A 23,219-nucleotide genomic window follows, 5' to 3' on the forward strand; every position below is an offset into this window, starting at 1 on the left:
TCTCCCCCTAATTGGGGCGGGGAGACCCCGAGGCGGCACCCGAGTAAACCAGTCGCTGGACAGCTGCCTTTATTCCCCTGCCCAGCCCGCGGGCGACGGGAACAAAAAAGACGGTGCGCCGCGCCCGCTTTCCTTACCCCTCCGGAGAAGCCCCCTGTGCGAGGGGCGGCCTTTTCCCGGCGGCTCTCGCCCTCCTCTGCCCCATACTCGATCTCCCCCTCTTCGGCGGCGGCGCTGGGTTTCAGCCGCTTGGCCTGGCTCTCGTACGCGCCGTCCTCCTCCTCCTCGTACTGTTCCCCAGAGGACGGGGAAGACATGGCGGCGGCGGCGGCGGCTTTGGCGAAGGGATGCGTGTGCAGGGCACACAATTGGCGCGCGAAAGGAAAAAAAAAAGCAAAAAGCGAAAAGATCGGTTAAGGCCTGCCAGACAGATGCCCCGGCACGATAAAAGACAAGACCGCACCACAGCGACTCAACGTTTACCCACACAAATCGAAGCAACGCGGAGGACGACCGGTAAAGGCCCCTCCTCGAGATAGGGCCGATTCTTAGATTGCAGATCGTGATTGGCTGGAAGGGAAGCTTCTCAGAAGCGCCCCAATATGCGAGTGGAGATCTGGAACGCTTATCACGCCCAGAATATAAAGACCTCCCTTTTTTCCCTATGTAGGTTCTGATCTGCGTTTCCGACCCGGCTATCGCGATCCGTTCAAGGGAAGCGCGGCCAGGCGTGCTTTTGTTATCGTCCCCCCCTTTGTGTGTGTGTGTGTGTGTGTGTGGACGTGTGTGGACATGTAATGTGACTTGCCAAATAGGCGGAGCTGGAGCAATAAGATTTGTTTGTCAGAAAGGTGACTTGGAAGCCAAGGATTTATATATATATATATATTACAATGCCTTCAACAGGCAGCGTTGTTGTTTTGCACTTTTTTTTAAGTGAGAGGCCCAGAAAATGTTGCTGGCCAAAATTCGGGAATATCAGTCATGTCGAATGTGGTTATATCCAGATAAACGTAAGTACTGTATGTAGGCTTACAATTTCAAATAAAGCTGAAAGGGTAACAAGCTAGGTGGAAAGAAGGCTTCTAGTTCATCATTGATTTCAGGGACAAGCAATTTTAAAAATGGGCAAGCCACACTTTTCCCTGTAGCAGCCTGATGTGCCAACAGGGTTTTTGAGCACTGATCATAAGGCTGCAAATCTCTGTGTACAGCAATCAAATAAGTACTTCAATTCTGACCAGTGAAAGGATTTGATATCTTGTTCTTTTCCTCCCTGTATTATTTCCCCTTCAAAATCATTCTAAGTACTGATCCATATGTCCTATTTCATCTCAGTTCCAGTTATAGTCAGCTAACTGCATATTATCCTCAGCTTGTCTCCAGCCAAAGGCAAAGTCTGTCATGTCTTATTCTAGCTTAAGAACAGTGCTTTCCTAGTTCTGGCCCAAGCAGTGCTCTATAGTCTGCCGGCTGTTCTTCATTTCTTTAAGGCAAAGGTTTCTATTTCAACTGAATACCATGCAATATGGCAGGACTATCTTTTCCCTCCTCTCACTGATTTCTGCCCTCCATGACTATTTCATCTTGGTACTGGGCTGCCTGTTCCTTTTTAAGCAGGCCTGATCTTCCCAGCAGACCAATGAAACACTGGATCTTTTTTCCTTTTAACAGGTTTATCCATAGAATGCTACAAGGATTTTTTTAACCAAATGAAACTGACAAACGTCAGCCAATATCTCCTCCTAGACTAAATAATAGATAACAAAGTAAATCACCCTTCCCTTTCTTGTCTATCAGAAGATGCTTCAAGTGGATGGGGATTCTTACAAAAGTTCCATCAATAAAATCACATGTCTTCAAAGACCCCCCCCCCCCAGAAAGAAACATTACTGGTGTTTATTTTCCTGTATGAGTGGGAAAGTAAGAAACAGAGGATTCCATCAATCAGAGATCATGGTAACTGTTTTCAGGACAACTGCCCGGCATCATTGCCAGAACTGAAGAATTACTGAAGTCTGAATAGCACTTTTCTTAAGCAAGCTTCATTTTCAGTTAGGGGTTTGTGTGTCAAATCAATCAATGTGATGAGTACAACTGAATGCAATTAAAACCACATCCATTTTTAACATTTATTGCACACATCACACCAACATAAAAGGAAAGGAACTTCAATTGTGTGACTATAGTCTCCATCTTTACTTCTTTGACCACTTCCTTTCTATGGATGCCCCTGATTTTCATTTTCAGGTTATATAGAGCAGCCCAAAGGAATTCCTCATTAATTTTGCACATATTGGTTACTATAATAATAATGAAGTTGGATAGGATCTTGGAGGTCATCTAGTCCAACCCCCTGCCCAGGCAGGAAACCCTGTACCATTTCAGACAGAAGGCTGTCCAGTCTCTTCTTAAAAACTTCCAGTGTTGGAGCATTCACCGCTTCTGGAGGCAGGTTGTTCCACTGGTTAATTGTTCTAATTGTCAGGAAGTTTCTCCTTAGTTCTAGGTTGCTTTTCTCTTTGGTTAGTTTCCATCCGTTGCTTCTTGTCTTACCTTCAGGTGCTTTGGAGAATAGCTTGATTCCCTCTTCTTTGTGGTAACCCGTGGCAACTGATGATTGTTCTATTGGCAGATGCTGTTCAATCAGTAAAAACAACTGATTATAACCTAAAAATCTTCCTTTCTCCAGTATTAAGATTAATGTGTGGTTAGATCTTCCATTTTCTCACAAATATCTTGTTTTTTACTTTATTAATATTTTAGTCTAAACTTTTTAATTTTAAAATTTCACTTTCATCTTTTAATTACATTTTAAAAAGGTATTGTTGTAGTGTAAAATTTTCTGCTGGGTCAACAGAGCTACCTTTATTTATTTTTTTAGTAAGTAATGAAGATGAGGATATAATTAAGCAAGATTAAGTGGCATCTTCAGATTGAAGATTTTTGTTGCCATTTAAATTGACGTATTAAAAATAATACATTATTATTTTACTACGGGTGCAGCTATTGTTTGCATTTTTCAAACTGTTCTGGAGATAGGAAAATCGTGGTTTAGTGGGGAGAGCTCCCTGTGTTGTATTTGTTTAGTATTAGAAAAGGAAATATTTATATTGTTTTATATGATATGACATTTTCAAAGTTTTCATTCCATATTATTATACAGGTAGTGTTTGACTTATGACTAGTTGATTAGCAACTGAAGTTACAATGGACCCCTCCCCAAAAGGTGCTTATGACCTGGTTTTAAAGTTCCGACGGCCATCTCCCCAGTTACATGACCACATTTTGAGCACAATAATTTTGCCAAAAATTAGCATTTTCTTCTTCTTCTTTTTCCGGCAAAAATGCCCCATAGCAAACAATGGGTTCACTTAATGACCATGGCATTCACTTAACAACTGCTACAAAAAAGGTTGTAACACTGGGTCAGTTGTATGGGTGACCTGCTTTATGGCCGTCATGACTTACAACTGTAGTTGTCAGACTCATAAGTCGATTGAAAATGACAATCAGTAACAAAAGATTTATGCTAAAATGTCTGTTTGTATCCCACTCAAGCAAAGTATTACAACTTCTTAATAATAAAAATCCACATCTTATAAACATCAATTACTGATAGAGCAGAATATTTGTAGCTCAGGATTGAACTGTGGGATGCTTGGAGGTTTCGGAACTTGGTTGTTTTCTTGCAGATGTTTCATTACCCAAAAGGAGTGGGATTTGCTCTCTTTATATATACTAGTGACTTGCGTTGTCAGTGTTGGTGGGACTGTTTGGCTTTTTGATTATCTCTTTGGAATAATATGTACGGTAGATGTTTATCTATATGTAGCTGTTGTGGCTGATTTGTCTGAGTGCCAGGCTTCCAAGAATTCTCTAGTGTTTTTTTGGACTTGGCTTGGCCTGGGATGCTTACAATTTCCCAGTTGAAACTATGGTTAAATCTGTCCACGTATTTTGAAATTACAGAGTTTTCACCAAGTTTTCTGACTACTAGCAATATACCTATTGCAGTAAATAAAAAAATCACTGATGCTGAACAGTCCCCGAAGGCATGCTGAAAGGCTGTCACTGAAGGAGCTAATCTAATTAGCACCATGATGAAAAAGCAGCCCTTTCTAGCTTTCCTTCATAAAATTGAGAGACCAAGAATAGCTTCTCCAAGGAGGAGCTCCTTGGACATATGAACTCAAGAAGTCCTGCAGGAATCCTGATGCCAAACTCGCATTCAATTTTATTAGTACAAACCAGCACTTAGAATTGCACCATGTAACATATTGCTAACCTGCACAAGGCATGCAAAAGAAGTATAAAATGATCAACAACAAATGCCATTTAACAATTTGAACCAACTTCCATTTCTAGGTGATTATCAAAAGCAGTCCTAAGCAGAGCTCATTGCAAATCAAATGATTATAAAATATGAATAACTGCTGGAATTGGCTATGTCTAGTTTAACGAAGAGAAGGACAAGGGGGAACATGATAGCAGTGTTCCAATATCTCAGGGGCTGCCACAAAGAAGAGGGAGTCAAGCAATTTTCCAAAGCGCCTGAAGGCAGGACAAGAAGCAACGGGTGGAAACTAACCAAAGAGAGAAGCAACCTAGAACTAAGGAGAAACTTCTTGACATTAGAACAATTAACAAGTGGAACAACCTGCCTCCAGAAGCGGTGAATGCTCCAACACTGGAAGTTTTTAAGAAGAGACTGGACAGCCATTTGTCCAGAATGGTATAGGGTTTCCTGCCTGAGCAGGGGGTTGGACTAGATGACCTCCAAGGTTCCTTCCAATTTTTATTATTATTATTATTATTATTATTATTATTATTATTATTATTATTATTATTACTACTATTATTACTACTATTATTATTATTCCTAGTTCAACAATTGATGCATCAGTTGAAATTGAGCCAAAGCCCCCTCCCCCCGCCATGACTTTCACCTGTGAGTCAAATGACCCAAATTATAAACCTACTCCCACAGAGATAGTGCCATTCCTTCAAGAGGCAGCACTGGTGTACAAACAGCAACTGGCTTTAGTTCAAATGTAGGATATTTTGTCCCACTGGACTGAACACACATTAGGACCAAAATATCTAGAATAGTCCAAAATATAAGATCCTACTTCCTACTTTTGCTTAAAGTTTAATATCTCTACATAGGTTTTAGGGTTCTATTTTGCTGCAACGTGGTCTTTAATAACTTAATTATTACTGTACCCCCTTGTAGATATAACATGTTTAAAAGTTCAGTTATAATTCATTACTGGACAAGGTGAATGAATATACTTCTAGTCCCTAAGAGTTTTACTGTGGCAGGTTCTTAACATCCACTATTCTTAGGGAGGAAAAGAATAAAAGTTTATGCTATATACTTAAATATAAACTTAAGCATCTTTCAGGGTAAAAATTAATTCTGAATTAATAAGTAATAGAAATATCTTATCTTGTATTTAAGAGGTGTTGTTTCCATTGTAAAGGTATTTTCCTGAATTGCATTATTCAAGTGGTTTGGGGTTTCACATATGGTTTCACATCATTACACGCTAGTTTAAAGGAAATGTCTGCACTCAAGCATAACCACACTTGCTCAAGTAATGTTTCCTCCAACAAAATCTAAGAATCTGACAAACTTGAATTTGTCCAAACCATACTGCTACCCAGAGTTCTTTGGCTTGGGCAGGTGAGAAATGCTATTAATAAATAAGTCAAGGTCAGGGGTAGGCAACCTTGGCTCTTTTGACTCATGGACTTCAACTCCCGGCTGGCTGGCTCAGGAATTCTGGGAGTTGAAGTCCACGAGTCATACAAGAGCCAAGGTTGCCTACCCCTGGCCAAGGTGATGGTAAAGAAGTCCTCTATTTTTGGTAACTGCATAAATACAATTGTGCAATTTTCTTGGCACCAAGACAAACATGGCATGCTAATGCCTTCAGCATGTTCTTTATTTCCAGAAGAGGCCTATTACTCTAGTTTTTTCAGTAGTTCCATTAATCATGTGATTAACTTGCATCCTCTTAACTCTGTAGTTCCTTAAGGAGACAGAAAATTCTGTATCCTGTATATTAATCTGCATGATACTATAGCACATTTTTTTATTAAGAAAATTTATGTAGTTACCCAACTCGCTCATGGTGACTTTGGGAGGCTTACAAAGATAAAATCCCAATGCGGAAACCTCCCCACCCCCCCACCAACAATCAGACCAGCTACTTGATGGACTCCATATTATTCAGAACACTCCAGGCCCATTATTAGAACATGTCTTCAGGGCCTTTCAAAAGAGTGTCAAAATGGAGGCCAATATTGTTTCTGCAGGGATGATGCTCCACAAGGAAGGAGCCACCACAGAGAAGGCCCTTCTTCTTGGTCTCACTAAATCAGAGATGTCAAACTGCCGGCCCGCAGGCCGGACGCATCATGCAGAAGCCACGCCCACCCCATTGCCGGCAATGGCAAAACTGTCCGGATACGTTGCGCGATGTCATGTGACGTCGGAAGTTTGACATGTCTGCCCTAGATGAACCTCCTTAAGAGAGGGGACTCATAACATTCCCTGAATCCCTGCTCTGGTGCGTCAAGTAAATATGTCTTGGAAAATAACCTGGTCCCAAGCCAGGTAGGGCTTTGAAGATGACAACCATCACTTTGAATTGGAACCAAAAGTACATTGGCAGCCAATAAAGCTCCTGGAAGAAAGCTGATACCTATGCAAATCTCGGTTTGCACAAAACATGTGGGCTGCCACATTTTGAACCAATTGACACTTCTGGATACTGGATTTGCAACAATACAGACTTTTTTCTGAATATGCAGATTGCCCCATTTAATTTTACTGCAGGTGTCTAATTTTTGAGCTCTGAAAGATATCCATGTATGGGAAAAAATCAGCATGAATAAGTACATGTATGATCTCTTTTGATCAAGAACAATCTGGTGAGACTCTTTTTGGAATGAACTAGATGAGAATGCACAAATTCTGTATCACATTTTAAAATCTAAAATGACACAGTAAAGATGCTGGTCAACAAATCTATTTTTAGTTTCAGCTGCTCATAAGTAATAGACCACCAGCCAATATAGCACTGAATTGCTTTTTAAATTATTTGCTGAGTGCTTAACACAAGCAATTTTCTACATGTTCAACAAGTTCTTGAAAAAGCAAATGCAGTTCTTCAAGGTACATTAATTTATGCGAAGGGTCATTATCTCTGTTACTATGCAGCAAGGAGAATTTTAAAAAGATCGTTATCTTCTGCATTCCCATTTGTATAACAAATGTCATATAGACAGACATCTTCCTTCTCCCCTCTCATTTCATTAAACTTGCTATATTTGATTTTATAGTAAAAGTAAATATGTGACAAAATGAACAAATCTTCAAGAATCTTGTGTGATTTACAAACGGTATACAAACAGTTCAGTTTGTACATAGGAAGAACTAAGCCTAATGGTTGCATCTCCATAAAAGGCCAGGCTTCATTCCCAGAAATTTCCTTTCTGTAATAAGCAGATAGGAGACCTGGTTTGGTATAGTGGTCAAAGCATAAGGCTAGAACAGTGGTTCTCAACCTGTGGGTCGGGACCCCATTTGGGGTCGATCGACCATTTCATGGGGGTCGCCAAGCAAGGCTGTCCGCCATTTTTTTTGTCCGCCATTTTTTTTGTCCGCCATTTTTCCCCCCTTTTCTGGCGGGTGCCTTACCTCCCTTGGGCTGGGCCAGCTGGTGGTCAGCCTGCTCCGTCTCTGCCGCTTGCCAGCTACGCCTCGGCCGGCGCAGGGGGCGGAACCACGCATGTGCGGCGCTCCCGGGCAGGGAAAGTCCTCGACTTACGACCGGTTGGGTAGTCCTCAACTTACGACCGGTTTAGTCCTCAACTTACGACCGGTTGGGGGTCGCGGCATTAAAAAGGTTGAGAACCACTGGGCTAGAAACTGAGAGACTCTGATTCTAGTCCTGGTTTAGGCATCAAGCCAGCTGGGTGACCGTGGGCCAATCATGATCTCTCAGCCCTAAGAAGGAACAATGGCAAATTACTTCCAAAATCTTGTCAAGAAAACTGTAGGACTTGTCCAAGCAATCATCAAGAGTCTACACTGACTCAAAAGCACCAAAAGAAAAAAAGAAAAGAAAAATATTAAAAAAGCAGATAAACAGATATATCCAGTACTGTGGCTCAGGTTCAGCCACAAGAGTACATCAACTCTATTTTCCAATTCAATATATTTCTTAAAGAATCTAGTAGAAAAACAACATACATTTTCACTTGCTACAGTATTTTAAAATAGTTGCTAATTAATTATTTTAGAGAGAATTGTTTTAATCTGTCTCTGAAGCTTTGTACGAAACCAATTTCCATCTAACTCTGCAGCCTGGCTTGTCAACTCCAGCAGTGCTATATCTGTTGTGACTGTGATATGTTCATTTCGGGAACATAAGAGACTAAAAAAGCAGTAATTGCTATCTTTATTTTGTTTTTGTTGTTTTAGTTTTGCTTGATTGTTTTATATTTTTAGTGGATTTGTACTTGCTCATATGGCTAGTCATGGAATCATCTAGACTAGAGAAGCAATAAACAAAAATGACATGTGAATTTAGCCAGTTAAATCCAAATTTCTACATACTGTATTTAAAACAGACTTGTGATCAAGACACTTTGACTACTGTTTGGGCCAGACAGTCATTTTATCATAAAGTATACTCATTTTATTTATTTATATCCTGGACAAAATCCATCTATAGATTCTATATAGTTAAGAGTTGATACAGACTTAATAACATATCCTCTTCATCATCATCATCATCATCACACTTATTTTTTCTTAGTTTTCTCCTCCATGATCATATGACTGAATGAGTGCAAATATTGGCCGAAGATCCGGCATGTCCAGACTACCAGACAAAAGAGCTGTTTGAATTTTTTGGAATTCAAAAAATTAAAATAGCCCTCTCACTCCTGATAAATGCAGTCCCAAACATAAATACCCTATAATAAAAGATGAAAATTATTTAATTTCTCACTTGATAACTGCGCTAAGTGATCGATATCCTTCTTTCTCCTTCTTAACGCGCAAAACTATTTTATTCTACTTTCCAAAATACCACTTTTTCATCCGAATAGACCCGGCTTCTACATAGTAGCAATCCTAAGAAACTACGAGTTTCATCTTGCAATTCTTCAGTTTTTATCGCGACATTCTCTCGGTTTTCCCCGCCCGCAGTGTTTCTCAACCTTGACAATTTTAAGGCATGTGGACTTCAACTCCCAGAATTCCACAGCCAGCATTGCTGGCTGTGGAATTCTGGGAGTTGAAGTCCACATGCCTTAAAATTGTCAAGGTTGAGAAACACTGTGTTGAATTTTCACCTCTGCGAATGCGTACGGGACGCTATTTAGTTTTCGAATTATATATTTTTGCCTCGCAGACGTGTAGGAGAGGGGCGTGAACGTTTTGCTGGAAACAAAGGGACCGAAGACACGTGGTGGTTGGATTGTTCTCTTCCTGTTTACTCTGGGGGGGGGGGGGAAGTCTCAGGGAATAAGTGAGTTTGCGCTAAATAACCGAGCGTAGGTTGTGGAATTCTGTAGAGACGTCCTTGGAAAATAGTTTATCAGCCTTCAGAAAACTTACTTCTGTATGCATCACAGTCGGCTGCCAATCTAACAAAGAGAGTTTTCTTGCCTCGCCACGTCAGCTGATGGACAGTTGATTGCGGACGGAACCCGTTTGCCACACGTCCGTCTCATTTCCCCTCCCCGGTGCTGGCTGCTGACCTACGCTCAGCGCAAAGAGGAAGAAACAATGGTTGAGGTGAAGAAAGAAGCCTTTGGTGAATTGCCTCTTGGCGGAGGAACCGTGGAAAAATTCCTGCTCACATCCGACACAGTCGAAGTGGAAATAATAACCTTAGGCTGCATAATCACCTCCTTGAAGACTAAAGACAGAAACGGAAAGTTTTCAGACATTGTTCTAGGCTTTGATCATTTGGAAGGTGGGTTTGGTTGAGTTTTATAAGATTATTTACAAGGGGGATTTCTAATTTGCTTTTAGTTACATCATTAATATGATTTTTTGAGGTTCCCCTAAACCAGGGTAGTCAACCTTGGCTCTTTTATGACTCGTGGACTTCAACTCCCAGAATTCCTGAGCCAGCTGTGCTGTGCTGGCTCAGGAATTCTGGGAGTTGAAGTCCACGAGTCATAAAAGAGCCAAGGTTGACTACCCCTGCCCTAAACAATGGGTCTTCAAACTCGGCCCTTTTATGACTCATGGACTTCAACTCCCAGAATTCCTCAGCCAGGCAGGCTGGCTAAGAAATTCTGGGAGTTGAAGTCCATGAGTCATAAAAGGGCCGAGTTTGAAGACCCCTGCCCTAAACCAAGAGGAGGTCTGGCATATAAATTTTAGCAATTTCTGTAGAACCAGTGACCTGACACCTGATCTCCAAGAGAAAGGCCCACCTACCATATCTGTAGAGGCATAGGTAGATTTAGCAGCCTTAGGTTACTAGATAGATATTGCATTAGACGCGATCAAATATATTTTTATGATGGGGAAGGGAATTCATAAAATTAGTCAAGTGAGCCTGATCACTAGACAGGAGTCAAAGTTGAAAGAGGAATGAAATAAAACGGAATCCTGCTCTTTTCAGTTATACTTAAGTTACATTCCCATAGCAATTAAATCATTGAAGGTTTTTCACAGGTAGCTGCCTAATTGAGTTTGTTTTCATTTATGGAAGGAACCCAGCCCCCAAACTGTTCTGTTATTACATTAGAGATGAGTGATTCAAGCACTAAAGTTCTTGTTTTGAAATGTTTGACTTCACATATTTAAGGAACATATTGCTGTGGTTTCTTTGTGCTTAGTTTCGCAAGCATGTAGTAACATAATTGAGAGTAGGATGCTTCCCCTTATATAGCTACCTCTTCTCTATTAAACGTCTCTATTAAACCACATTCAGACAACTGGCTAAGTCTTAATAGTAGATTAGCAGAAGTGTATCACTGCTGGTTGCCTCCCTAGTATGTGCTGCTCTTTAACAATTTTTGTAGGCTTTTATATGCCATGTTAATTTAGAGTAGCTGCCATATGGCACAGAGTCCAACGGATAATTAAGACTGCAGAAAGAATAACTGCAACCAGCCTGCCTTCCATAGAAGACCTGTATATTACACAGGTCAGAAGGATTGCTGAGAAGACACCTGCAGACCTCTCACAGCCTTTACATAAACTGTTTCAACTCCTCCCTTTGAGATGGCATTACAGGGCATTGCAGGGCAAAACATCTAGACATGGGGATGTCCCAAAGGTGCTTTTTCAAAAGGCAACTGGACCTTCTTTGTTTTTTCTTGAAAACATATTGCTTCTTATCCAAGAAGCTTCTTCAGTTCCTTTTGAAAAAGCACCTTGGGGACCACCATGACCTGGATGACTGAGAATCTCCTTAGACCAGCGGTTCTCAACCTATGGGTCGCGACCCCATTTGGGGTCGATCGACCATTTCAGGGGGGTCGCCAAGCAAGGCTGTCCGCCATTTTTTCCCCCTTTTCCGGCGGGTGCCTTACCTCCCTTGGGCTGGGCCAGCTGGTGGTCAGCCTGCTCTGTCTCTGCCGCTTGCCAGCTACGCCTCGGCCGGCGCAGGGGGTGGAACCACGCATGCGCGGCGCTCCCGGGCAGGGAAAGTCCTCGACTTACAACCGGTTGGGTAGTCTTCGACTTACGACCGGTTTAGTCCTCAACTTACGACCGGTTTAGTCCTCGACTTACGACTGGTTTAGTCCTCGACTTACGACCGGTTGGGGGTCGCGGCATTAAAAAGGTTGAGAACCACTGCCGTAGACATTTAGACACAGGGACAGGTTTTTCCCTCAGGCCATGTTTCTGCTGAACGTCTAATTCTCACAGTGCTATCTAATGTCTGTGTGTATTTACCAAAGTAACATGGCTGTAGCATTATTATTTATCATTTTTATTATCCTTCTTACTCCCCCTTCTTATTGATATTATTATTATGATTATCATTATTCTATTCCTTTGCATATACACTGAGAGCTTCTGCACCGAAGACAAATTTCTAGTGCAGAGGTCACCAAACTTTTTGGGTTAGTGAACCAGGGGAAAGGGAGGGGCAGACACCTTTACACACACATGTGCACACACCCAAATGTAGCTGTGCATGCATACGCGTTAACGGGGCCACGAACACGCACGCTCCGTAAATGGGGATGCTAGGGCCATCTGAGGCTAGCGCCAGCATGAAGGTCACTGAGGCTAACGCCAAGGCTAGTGCAGGTGTGAGGGTTGTGCCGAGGCTACCGCAGGTGCGAGGATTGTGCCAAGGCTAGTGCCAGCACGAAAATCATGCCAAGGGTTGCACCGAGGCTAGCGCCAGTGCAAGAATCACTCCAAGGGTTGCACCGAGGCTAGTGCAAGCATGAGGGTCACGCCAAAGGTCGTGCCAAGGCTAGCGCCAGCATGAGAGGGAATGGGCACAAGCATGCACGCACTGGCCAGACACCTATGCAGCCTGGTGGCCAACAGGCCATGGCCTGGCAGTGGGCCGCAGCCCATAGGTTGGGGACCTCTGACCTAGCGTATCTAATCACACTTGGCCAAATAAATTATTCAATTCAATATGTGATTTGAAGAAATAGATATGTGAAACCAAAGCCAGCTATTAGTTTTACATTTTGGTTTCAGCACGCTTACAATGGCAGCTGCCCCAATTTCAAAGAGTAGTGATAGGTAAACCTCAAAGTTTGGTTGAAGTCCCATCTGCAACAGGTGGTAAAACCACAACATATATTATCACATTAATTTACTATCAAGACTTGAAGTATATGGAGTGAACAATCTGCATAAGAACTAAGTTCTTCTGAGTCAACAAATTCCCTATGGATGAAAAGTTCAGTTCTCAAATTGGTACAGCCCAGCTCTTTTAATTAACTAAACTTTTTACAGGAAGGTAAAAATGCTTCCCTGATATCTTTAGCAGATAGAATGCTGTTTCCCTTTGCATTCTAATTATCCTTCTAAGCTTGGAAAGAGACAAGGAAATCAATTCAAAGGTTGCAGAAATATGACTGTCTTCCCCAAACCAATTATCTCCAATTGTATTGAGCTACAATCCCCATTGATCCCATCCACCACAGTCAATCACATTCACATTGTTTGGGTATCATGGAAATTATAGCCCAATACACTTGGAGAGCTGTAGTAATTTTGTCGACCCTGGAAGTATGTGGTTATCAATCAGCAGTTCCCATATTGCATGTTAGAGATGGGAATATTTCAGAGCCTAGTAAAGGTTGAAACATATATTGGGGCTAACTGCTGTTGGGGGCTTTAGTGACTAAGTCCATAAGAAGCTAAATACCAAGGTAAATATTTTTTGTAGAGCATAAGAAATGAAACATTTATGATAATAAGCTTCATTAATCATATCTGATGGAAGTAGTCCATAAAACCATATGTAAGAATCATGTAGTTAGCCTTTAAGACTCAATTAGATTGTTTTTCTTGAACCAGATTAACATAGCTACACTACTAGAAACGTAATTGTATTTGATAATCTTTCTTTTGCAATGACTGTTTGGCAGCAACTGTGGTTTTCCATTTCAAGAGAGGCAGTTTTATTCTTTCACAATGATTAACAAATATACTTTTGTTCCCTATAATGTAAAAAGAAGAAATTTCACTGTTTTTTGCACTCCAAAATGAGTTTAATGCAGAAAAAGTGCTCATTACTGTTCTTAAAATTATCCTAGCATTATAATTAGTACATAAAAGAACATTTTCAAAGAGAAGATTTCAAATGCTTAAAGATAATGTTAACCTTGTAGAGAGCATTTATCTATTTTATCGTGTTTAGTTTTGTTTTGATATGGTTTCATAAAATATCTTATCACAAAAATGGTATTATTATTATTAAAATTGATATCTCTCCTGATTCTCAGCAAATTTGGGTTGAGGCCAGGTAATACTACAGAGAAGATGATAGATGGTATTTTTTTAATCAATAGAACCCAAAGTGTGCCAATCCTGCTAGATTAAAATGGCTGTAGAGACACTATGGGAGATGGGATAGCCCCTCAAGTAACCAGGCCCCATGCCATCACCTTGCATCATATTTGGAAGCAAATTGGCAACCATTACAGTTCATGAAGCAGAGGTGTTACATGGGCATACCTAGGCATGTCCTTCACTCCCACATTGCTACATTCCAAACACACACACAGCCTCTTTCAGGCATTGGTACAAAACCTGAAGAGTTTACTTGGGCAACTGAGGTTGTAATATATAATTGGGCATCATCAACAGACATGATAGCAAACCCTAAGCCAGGAAAAGATCTCATCTAGCAGTTTCATGAATCTGTTGAAAAGGTGAGATGAGAGAATACAACCTTGTAGTATCCCACAAAGAAAGGGCCTACGGAGCAATCCCTCCCCTTCCACCAATACCACTGGAACTAGCCCTGGAGAAAGGAAGAGAATCAATTAAAAAAACTCTTCAAAACAAACTTGTATACATGAAAATAAGTGCTTTTTGAATAATTTATTTTTTTTCCTTATCATTTCTTTGACTCAAAATATGCAGTTCTATGCTTGCCCTATTTTTCTTTTTTTACAGAGAGGTGCTAAATTAAGCTAGAAAATAGTGACTGGCCCAAGTTTGTGGATCTGAACTCAATACTAAAGTACACTGCATAACCAGACAGCAGGTTTCTCAACCTTGACAGCCATAAGATGGGTGGAATTCAATTCCCTGAATACCCCAGCCAGAATACTGGCTGAAGAATTCTGGGAATTGAAGTCCACATGGCTTAAAATTGCCATGGTTGAAAAACACTGCCACAGAGTATACAATCGAATAGATATTAACTTCAGTGTAGAAGTTCTGTGCACACAGCTCTTTGCAGACATGACATTGCCACCTCCATTGAAATAAACAGAGAAATTTTAATAAAGGAGTTCCTTCTTTCATAAGATATTGTTCAATTAAGATTTATTGGGTGATATACATAGGAAAGAGTGCTCTCAGTAGGCATTTAAATCTGACTAGTTTTACACTAAATTCTAAAATGTATATTATATTATCCTGCTGCTCTCTTTTATTCTCTTTCTTAGGATACATCTGTAAGCATCCCTATTTTGGAGCTATCATTGGACGGGTGGCTAACAGAATTGCCAAAGGGAAATTTACAGTGGAAGGACATGAATACCAGCTGGCCCTCAATGACGGATCCAACAGTTCACATGGAGGAGTCAAAGGGTTTGACAAGGTAGATTTGTTAGTGAACAGTTAATGATAAATTAGTCATATAGCAGTGATGGCGAACCTTTTAGAGACCGAGTGCCCAAACTGCAACCGAAAACCCATTTATGCATCGTCGGGTGCCGGCTTGGTGTGGCCCATTGGCTGGGTGTGGTCCATTGGCTGGGCGTGGCTGCGGGGGTAACGGCAGATTGGGTGGGACTAAAAAGTTCAATCAATCAATTCCAACTTTGCAACATCTTTTTTTTTCCCGCAAGAAGTTGAAATTGACTGATTGATTGAACCTTTTTTTTTTTTTTGCATACGGCGGCAGAGGCCTAAAGCGAAAAGGTTTAATAAAACCCAGCTGAAGGCTTAGGACTGGGGCGATGGCACGCATGCCCACCGAGAGGGCTGTGAGTGCTGTCTCTGGCACCCGTGCCATAGGTTTGCCACCACTGTCATATAGTATTATTTCGCTTTTTTCTTATGGAATAATCAAACTGGATCTCACTTTGCTAGGTAATGGTGCCAGACTTTCAATATATACTGGTGCCAGATACCAGTGTATACAGGCAACTCTAGCAATGCAAGTTCCTACAAATCCTTTAGTTCAAAATATACACAAAATAGAAATGTAGTCTAAACACTTCCATGTCTAGTAAGGAAGTCTATGATGGCTAATGGGTTAAAGATCTGAGCAACGCAACTTCTCTCCCCTTATATTTGAAAGCAAGGGAGGCTTTTGTTCTTAGAATCTTGCCAAGAGCAGCAGCTATTTGTGGGGTGAAATTTGTGTGTGTGTGGGGAATCCCAGTATCCCCATTTACTCTTATTTTACTCTTCTATTCTTTGGCCAGTTGCTTATGCCTGCCCTTTTATACCATAGTTCTTATGTTTATTGAGAAGTCCTTGATAATGGACTTTATGAAAGGCTGGTTTATTTCATTTATTTATCACATTTCAATTCAATTCAATTCAATTAGAACAGAGTTGGAAGAGATCTTGGAGTCTTCTAGTCTAAACCCTGCTCAAGCAGGAGACCCTATATCATTTCAGACAAGTGGCTGTCCAATCTCTTAGTAACCTGTAGTGATGAAGCACCCACAACTTCTGAAGGCAAGCTGTTCCACTGGTTAATTGTTCTCACTGTTAGGAAATTTCTTCTTAATTTCAGGTTGGTTCTCTCCTTGATTAGTTTCCATCCATTGTTTCTTGTCTTGCGTTCTGGTGCTTTGGAAAATAACTTGACCCCCTCTTCTTTGTGGCAGCCTCCAAATACTGGAACACACCATTCATATCACTTTAAATGACTGGGTAGTTGTAAATCTAAGGAATTTTCTTTTTTGGAAATCCTTAGCAAATGATGTCAATTGGCTTTCCTTTTATACATGTTTATTAACATCCCAAAAGAACTCTAGTAGATTAATTAGACAGGGCTTTCCCTTAGTGTCTTCAAATGTTTGGTAATTTTATCTTTAGGAGCAGTGTCCACTATTTTCCCCAGAATAGATCTTAAACTGACCTGCCTATAATTCCCTAGATCATTCTTTTAAAACGATGGAGTTATTTTAGACACTTTTCAGTTTCATCTGCAGAGTCCAAATATATAGAACAGGTTGACTACATTACTTAGGAGATCCATAGTCTCAGCTTTAAGCACCTTAATAATCCTTGGATGGATGACATAATGGCCTGGTGAGTTGTTGATGTTCAATTTGTTAGTAAGATCTACCACTTCTGTCCCTTTGTATTTCTTTTGCCAGAGTTTATACTCATTTTTGTTTTCTTCATTAGGATTGATCTTTCATTTCCTAAAGTGAAAGACCACTTCTAATGAAAAAAAGTAAATAAAGCTATGAGGCCCAAGAAAAAAATGAATCTTAAATAATTTTTTTCTTGGGCTTCATAGCTTTCTTCATAGTGCTAATCAACCACACAGTCTCATTTGGGGGCCATTTCCCTAAATTTATGAATATATTATGCTTGCTCTTTGGGTTTCCTTTTCAACAGCCTTCTAAATTTTAAACTCAAATATGGTTGTGTATGATGTGTTCTTTATATTATTGCTTCTCTGAAGGTGAAATTTATTTCATTATGGTCACTATTCCCAATATGTTTCTGTCACCAAATCGTGAGCACTACTTAAGTAGTATTGCCTCCCTCCCTCATTGGTTGCATGACCAACTGCTCCAGCACATATATTTTTTCTATATATTACAATCACAGTATGCTTTATATCTGGTAATATAAGGAGGCCACTATTGTTAATTAAAATACATTAAATTATCTTTTATAATTTTGTATGTTTAAACAATATTAATTTCTCAATATGTTTGGAAACTTCTTTATGTTCTATCTTGCTTTAAAAGTTTATGCTTAGAAAATTGCCCTCTTCACCAAATGGATTTGTCCACTGGCTCGGAAACTTCCCACTGATGGGAGAAGACTTCATCTATTAGAGGCTATTTCATTGTCTTAGAAAACAATTGAGTATAAATCTCAAGATCTATATTTAGAATAAGAAATTCTAGAAGTCTGAACACATTTGAGCAGTATTTGAAGATTGGTCCAGTTGATTGATTTATTCTTTAAGCTCATCAAATTGTATTTTAGGCTATCTGGTTCCCTGAAATCCTGCCAGATGGTGTCCGCTTTTTCAGAATAAGTCCAGATGGTGAAGAGGGATATCCTGGTGAGCTGAAAGTGTGGATATCATATACACTCAAGGATGGGGAGTTAATAATTAATTACAGGGCTCAAACTAGTAAGACTACACCAGTCAATCTAACCAACCACGCTTACTTCAATCTTGGAGGTCAGGTAAGTGAGTTTCATAACCATTGCTAATGTTGCAAGAAATTTTAACAAAAGAGACAGATCCCACATTTCTTTTAAGTGCTGAAACCCTTGTCTACATGGAGTTATTTTTCATGTCTCTGCTAAAATCTTCTACAGTAATCAAGGAAATTGTAGCATCTATAGATCACAAAGCCTAGATTCTAAATTGGACAAAATCCAACTTTTACATTTTGGAACTTTTTGAATTTGGCTCTGAAGCAAATTGGAAAGCTATACATGTAAATTGACTTAAAGATTGCCATGTGTACAAAAATATATTCAAAACTCTCCCAACATATTCCTATTAAGATGAAAAAAGATGAAATTACCAATGCTAATTTGTTGAAATGACATAAATATCAATTACATTATTTTTGTAATACAGATGGTCCCCAATTGTGGCCATTCAGCAACACTTGAAGTTGTTCTGGTGCTGAAGGGAGGGACTTAATGGCCGCTCCCCCAAGTTTGATAACATTTTCTTATAAGCGGTTTTGGGTAGTGAAAGAAAAGGCTTGGGAAGTACCGTTATAGGGGGTGAAGAGTTACTAATCTGTCTATACTTCAGTGATGGAAGGTTGGAAGTAACATATATTTATTTTTCTTTATTTTATTCTTTTTCCCTTTTTCCTATTCAAATTTAGTTTGTATCAGATTTTACCCATTGTAACAAACGTCATAATAAAATATATATTTAAAAATGAGATCTGTGTCAGAACAAAATCAACATATTATTATCTTTTTGTATCTAGTATTATAGTATTTTTTTGTTTTCATAACTCAGGGCTCATCCAATATCTATGACCATGAGTTTACCATAGAGGCAGATTGTTACTTGCCACTGGATGAAACTCTGATTCCAACAGGTTGGTTAATCTGAGTGTCTTTGAAAATGAAGCTGCATTCTAAGGAGAAAAAAAACTGGGTTTGTTATCAATTTAAGATCCTGCTTCCAAATTACCATTCAGCAGGTTGTATATCCCAAACTGGAATTATAGGGGAATTGTTGAGATAATGACTATCAAATGTATTGTAACATTACAGAAATTAGAACGCATAGCCTGAGCCTATGCTTTGTAATTTACATCCAGATGCGGGTTTTTATATATATATTTTTTCTTTGCTGTGGATCTGCAGAACTAGGAATGCAGTCTTTGGTTCCAAGATGGGCAGATATTAAGCAGTTTTCCTTTTCAAAACAAATACCATAAATTGTTCTCACCCCTTCCAGTTTCTCAACTGGCCATTTCTATACCTTAATACTCAGAATGATTGTGCTGGTTGTCTCTGTTTCCCCACATACTGTACATAGGGGAACTGTTAACTCCTTTGAAGCCCAATGGGGATGGTAGTCTAGCATGGAGAGTATCAGGTTGGGAATACTATGCTAGACGTTTAGTTCATTATAAAAGTAAACCTGACAACAAGTGTAGTGCTGTTTTGAGAGAAGGCCACAATGGACAATATAATTGACAATTGCTCTTAGAATCATTCTGAACATACGCACTTGTCTTATGTCAGTACAGATTATGGTACATCTATTCCAGTGAATATGATTTGCAATGGATCTCTGGGATCACAGACCTATTTAAAATCTTTTAATGGGAAATGATGGCATTACTGGTTTTTGATTTGTATACCACTTGTGCTAATTTTCCAGAAGCACATCTAGCAGCAAAGGCTTTTTTAAGAGAAAGAAATAGAAGGAATGGTTACTTTCTCTCATAACTGACGCGACAAATACACACAGGTCCCGAAAGTGTAGAAGCTTCTGTCTGCCGGCAATTTTTTATTTTTTTCTAGGTTGGAGTAGGGATGACTAGCTAGTATTACTTTAAGAATTGTGACAGATAAGGAGGGTAGGACACTTTGTACCATTTTTTTTTTAACCTTATCAGTCAGCTAGAAGAAAAAGTAATTGGCTCAAAGTATTTCCTGCCTGTTCTCAGTGATGTTTATTTATATGCTACCTTTATTACTTTTATAAATAACTCAAGGTGATGATCATACGTAATACTACTCCCTTATCCTATTTTCTTCAGAACAACCCTGTGAGGTAGGTTGGGCTGACAGAGTGACTGGCCCAAAGTAACCAACTGACTTTTATGTCTAAGGCAGAGTAGAATTCACAGTCTCCTGGTTTCTAGCCTAGTGCCTTAACCACTAGACCAAACTGGCTTTGGCAGAAATAAAAAGAACTAAAGACTGACTTTAAACTATTTTGGGAGAGGTTTGGGGATTAGAGCTGGAATGAATGATAACTCTGTGACGTGGAAGTACTTGATGAAAATAATTTTTAGGAAGATAGTGTTTTTTAAAATTACAGTGCATATTAATGTATTTAGTGCAGAGACTATTATCTTAACAATAGCAACTGTGAAAAGCCAACAGTCACTGCATTTTTTATGTTTCATGTCCTTTATGTTTTTATAATCATGTCTTTGGTTTTAATGTTTTTTTTAACTTTTTATGTTTTAGCTTATATGTAACTGTAAGCCACCCAGAGTTACCCTATGGTAAGATGGGTGGCCAAAACATTTTATAAATAAACAACCAACCAAATAAAACACCTGAATATTTCATGCTACATCAGTTCCTTTATATCCTCATTCCTGTTTTGACTTGTTTTCCTCTCACTAATCAGGAAAGATCATACCAGTGCAGGATACTCCATTTGACCTGCGAAAGCCTAAAGAACTTGGGAGTCATTTGCAGAAGTTTCAGCTGAATGGATTTGATCACAACTTTTGTTTGGTCCAGAGAAAAGAACATTTCTGTGCCAGGTAAACATTTGGTTTAATTCATTTATTCTCTATATGTGATGGTTGTAAAAGTTTCACTCTAACTTTGCTTTACGCTTTTCTCTTTTGATTGATTCAATCAAAATTATTAATATTCTGTTTTTCATAAAAAAAATATACCACCAAATGCCAATTTAAATTTGTTAAAATTAGAGCCCCTGCCTCCAAAGGAAAAAAGGAAAGACAATGGCGATATAGTAAAATAGTCAAGAGGATAAATTTTACTGTCTATGTAGAAAGCCAACAAGGAGGTTATCAGAGAAGTTAGAAGAAAAAAATGTTATCTGATGGAAGTCAGTTTTGGAATAGAATCTGTAACAAAAGGTATTTTCATATTTTAAATGCCATGGAGGCTCATCAAAGATGTTCTTTGAGCTTTATTGAGATCTACACCTTTCTTTGAAATTTAAACTACCATGATTTAAACTACCATTGGAAATCATAACTTTAGATTTTCCACATTTTTATATTTTACTATTTTTATCTGCCTTTCACTTTTCCACAAGAATATAGCAGCACAGAAAACCAGGTGTTAAAATATCAAAGACCTGAGCCTGAGTCTGAGATTATTCTGGTCCACATTGAAATTATAATCACAGTGTTATCTCTGTCATGTTACAACATAATTTGCTTCTGTTGGTTGAACAGAGAATGCTGTAAATGTACTGCAAGCACAAGCAATCGAACACAGTCAAACTAGAGTCTTGGAGTTTAAGAGGGCTAATTTCAATAAACTTAGAGCTTGAGAAGAATTTCATGGATGAGAATCCTCAAGGGGAAAATAACTCAAGAAGCTTGGGAAATTTTGAAAAGTGAGATTATAAAAGCCCAGTATAGCACAATACCAACGAAGAAGGAAAATAACAACTCTCAAAAGAAACCAGCATGGCTGCATAAGAACTCTCTGATATATTGAAAGACAAAAAGGAAAAGTATAAAAAGTGGAACGAGGGGCACGTAACTAAGGCAGAATTATCAGCAAATAGCCCAAGATGAAGTGAGGAAAGCTAAGGCTCAAAATGAACTAAGGCTTGCGACAAAAGTCAAAAATAAAAAAAAGCTTCTTTCAACATGTAAAAAACAAGAAAAAAGTTAAGGAAATGATTGGTCCATTAGTGGGAGAAAGTGGCAAGAAGGTGACAAGCAACAGGGAGAAAGCAGAACAACTCGTTTTTTGCATCCGTATTTACAAAAAGGGAAAAGACTGGAAAAGAGTTGATATAGTTCCCATCTTCAAAAAAGGAAAAAAAATGGATCCAGGAAACTATAGACCAGTGGTGGCGAACCTATGGCACGGGTGCCAGAGGCGGCACTCGGAGCCCTCTGTGGGCACATGTGCCGTTGCCCCAGCCTTGCCTCCCCCCGCAACCCCCTCCTCTCCAGCAGCCCCCCTGAAGGAGAGTCACCCTCGAGCGTGGCCCACATGGAGCAGCGCAGCCAAGTACATGGCAGCCAGGCAGTGTAGACAAGACTCTGCCCTCACACCCCATCATGCAGTTGATGCTGCAGGACGTGGGCAGAGGGTGTGGGCACCATAGCGCTGCTGGGCTGCCTGTGTGATCTGCGGCGGGCCCTGGAGCCGGTGAGTGGTCCTGTGGGTGGGCGGGGTGGGGGATGGGGTGGAAGAGCGGGGGCGGAGCAGAGAGGTGGAGCGGGTCAGGGCCAGTTTTTGGGCACTCAGTCTCTAAAAGGTTCGCCATCACTGCTATAGACCTACTAGCCTGACCTCAATACCTGGGAAGATTCTGGAAAAGATAAGCAACGAATCAGTGAACATTTAGAGGCAAACAAAGTCATTACCAAAAGCCAACATGGGTTTGTCAAAAACAGATCATGCCAGACAAATCTTATTGCATTCTTTGACCAGGTGACAAAAATAGTGGACCAGAGGAATGCTGTGGATATAATTTACTTGGAAGGCATTTGATAAAGTAGACCACAACTTACTACTTGATAAGATAGAAAATGTGGGTTAGACAGCATCACCACCAGATGGATTAGTAGCTGGCTGACCGGCCGTACTCAGCATGTGGTCCTCAATGGAACTGCATCTACATGGCGGGATGTGTGTATTGGGGTGCCACAGGGCTCTGTTCTGGGCCCAGTGCTCTTCAACATATTCATCAACGATTTGGATGAAGATATAGATGGGGAACTCATCAAATTTGCAGATGACACAAGCTGGCAGGAATAGCCAAAACTCCAGAAGACAGGCTTAAGATACAGGAGGATCTTGACAGACTTGAACACTGGGCGCTATCTAACAAAATGAAATTCAATGGTGAAAAAAGTAAGGTTCTACATTTAGG

General features: G+C 39.9%; 1 protein-coding gene across 2 annotated transcripts in view; it reads left to right on the plus strand.

The window, feature by feature from the left end:
• The first annotated feature begins 882 nt into the window (after nt 1-882).
• Nucleotides 883-23,219, plus strand: part of GALM (galactose mutarotase) — a 33,007-nt gene continuing 10,670 nt past the window's right edge. Inside the window, exons 1-5 of one of the 2 annotated variants that reach the window (XM_015820953.1) lie at nt 883-1,013; nt 15,142-15,296; nt 17,885-18,091; nt 18,894-18,975; nt 20,754-20,892. In XM_015820953.1, the coding sequence (XP_015676439.1) occupies nt 953-1,013; nt 15,142-15,296; nt 17,885-18,091; nt 18,894-18,975; nt 20,754-20,892 (644 nt within the window). In that variant the 5' untranslated portion in view covers nt 883-952. Of the gene's footprint in view, nt 1,014-9,537; nt 10,002-15,141; nt 15,297-17,884; nt 18,092-18,893; nt 18,976-20,753; nt 20,893-23,219 lie in introns of those variants that run through there. The other variant, XM_015820952.1, reaches the window with a different exon arrangement.

The sequence above is a fragment of the Protobothrops mucrosquamatus genome, unplaced genomic scaffold (assembly GCF_001527695.2).
Source record: "Protobothrops mucrosquamatus isolate PMUCROS unplaced genomic scaffold, P.Mucros_1.0 scaffold1224, whole genome shotgun sequence".
In the NCBI taxonomy this organism is placed as follows: Eukaryota; Metazoa; Chordata; class Lepidosauria; order Squamata; family Viperidae; genus Protobothrops; species Protobothrops mucrosquamatus.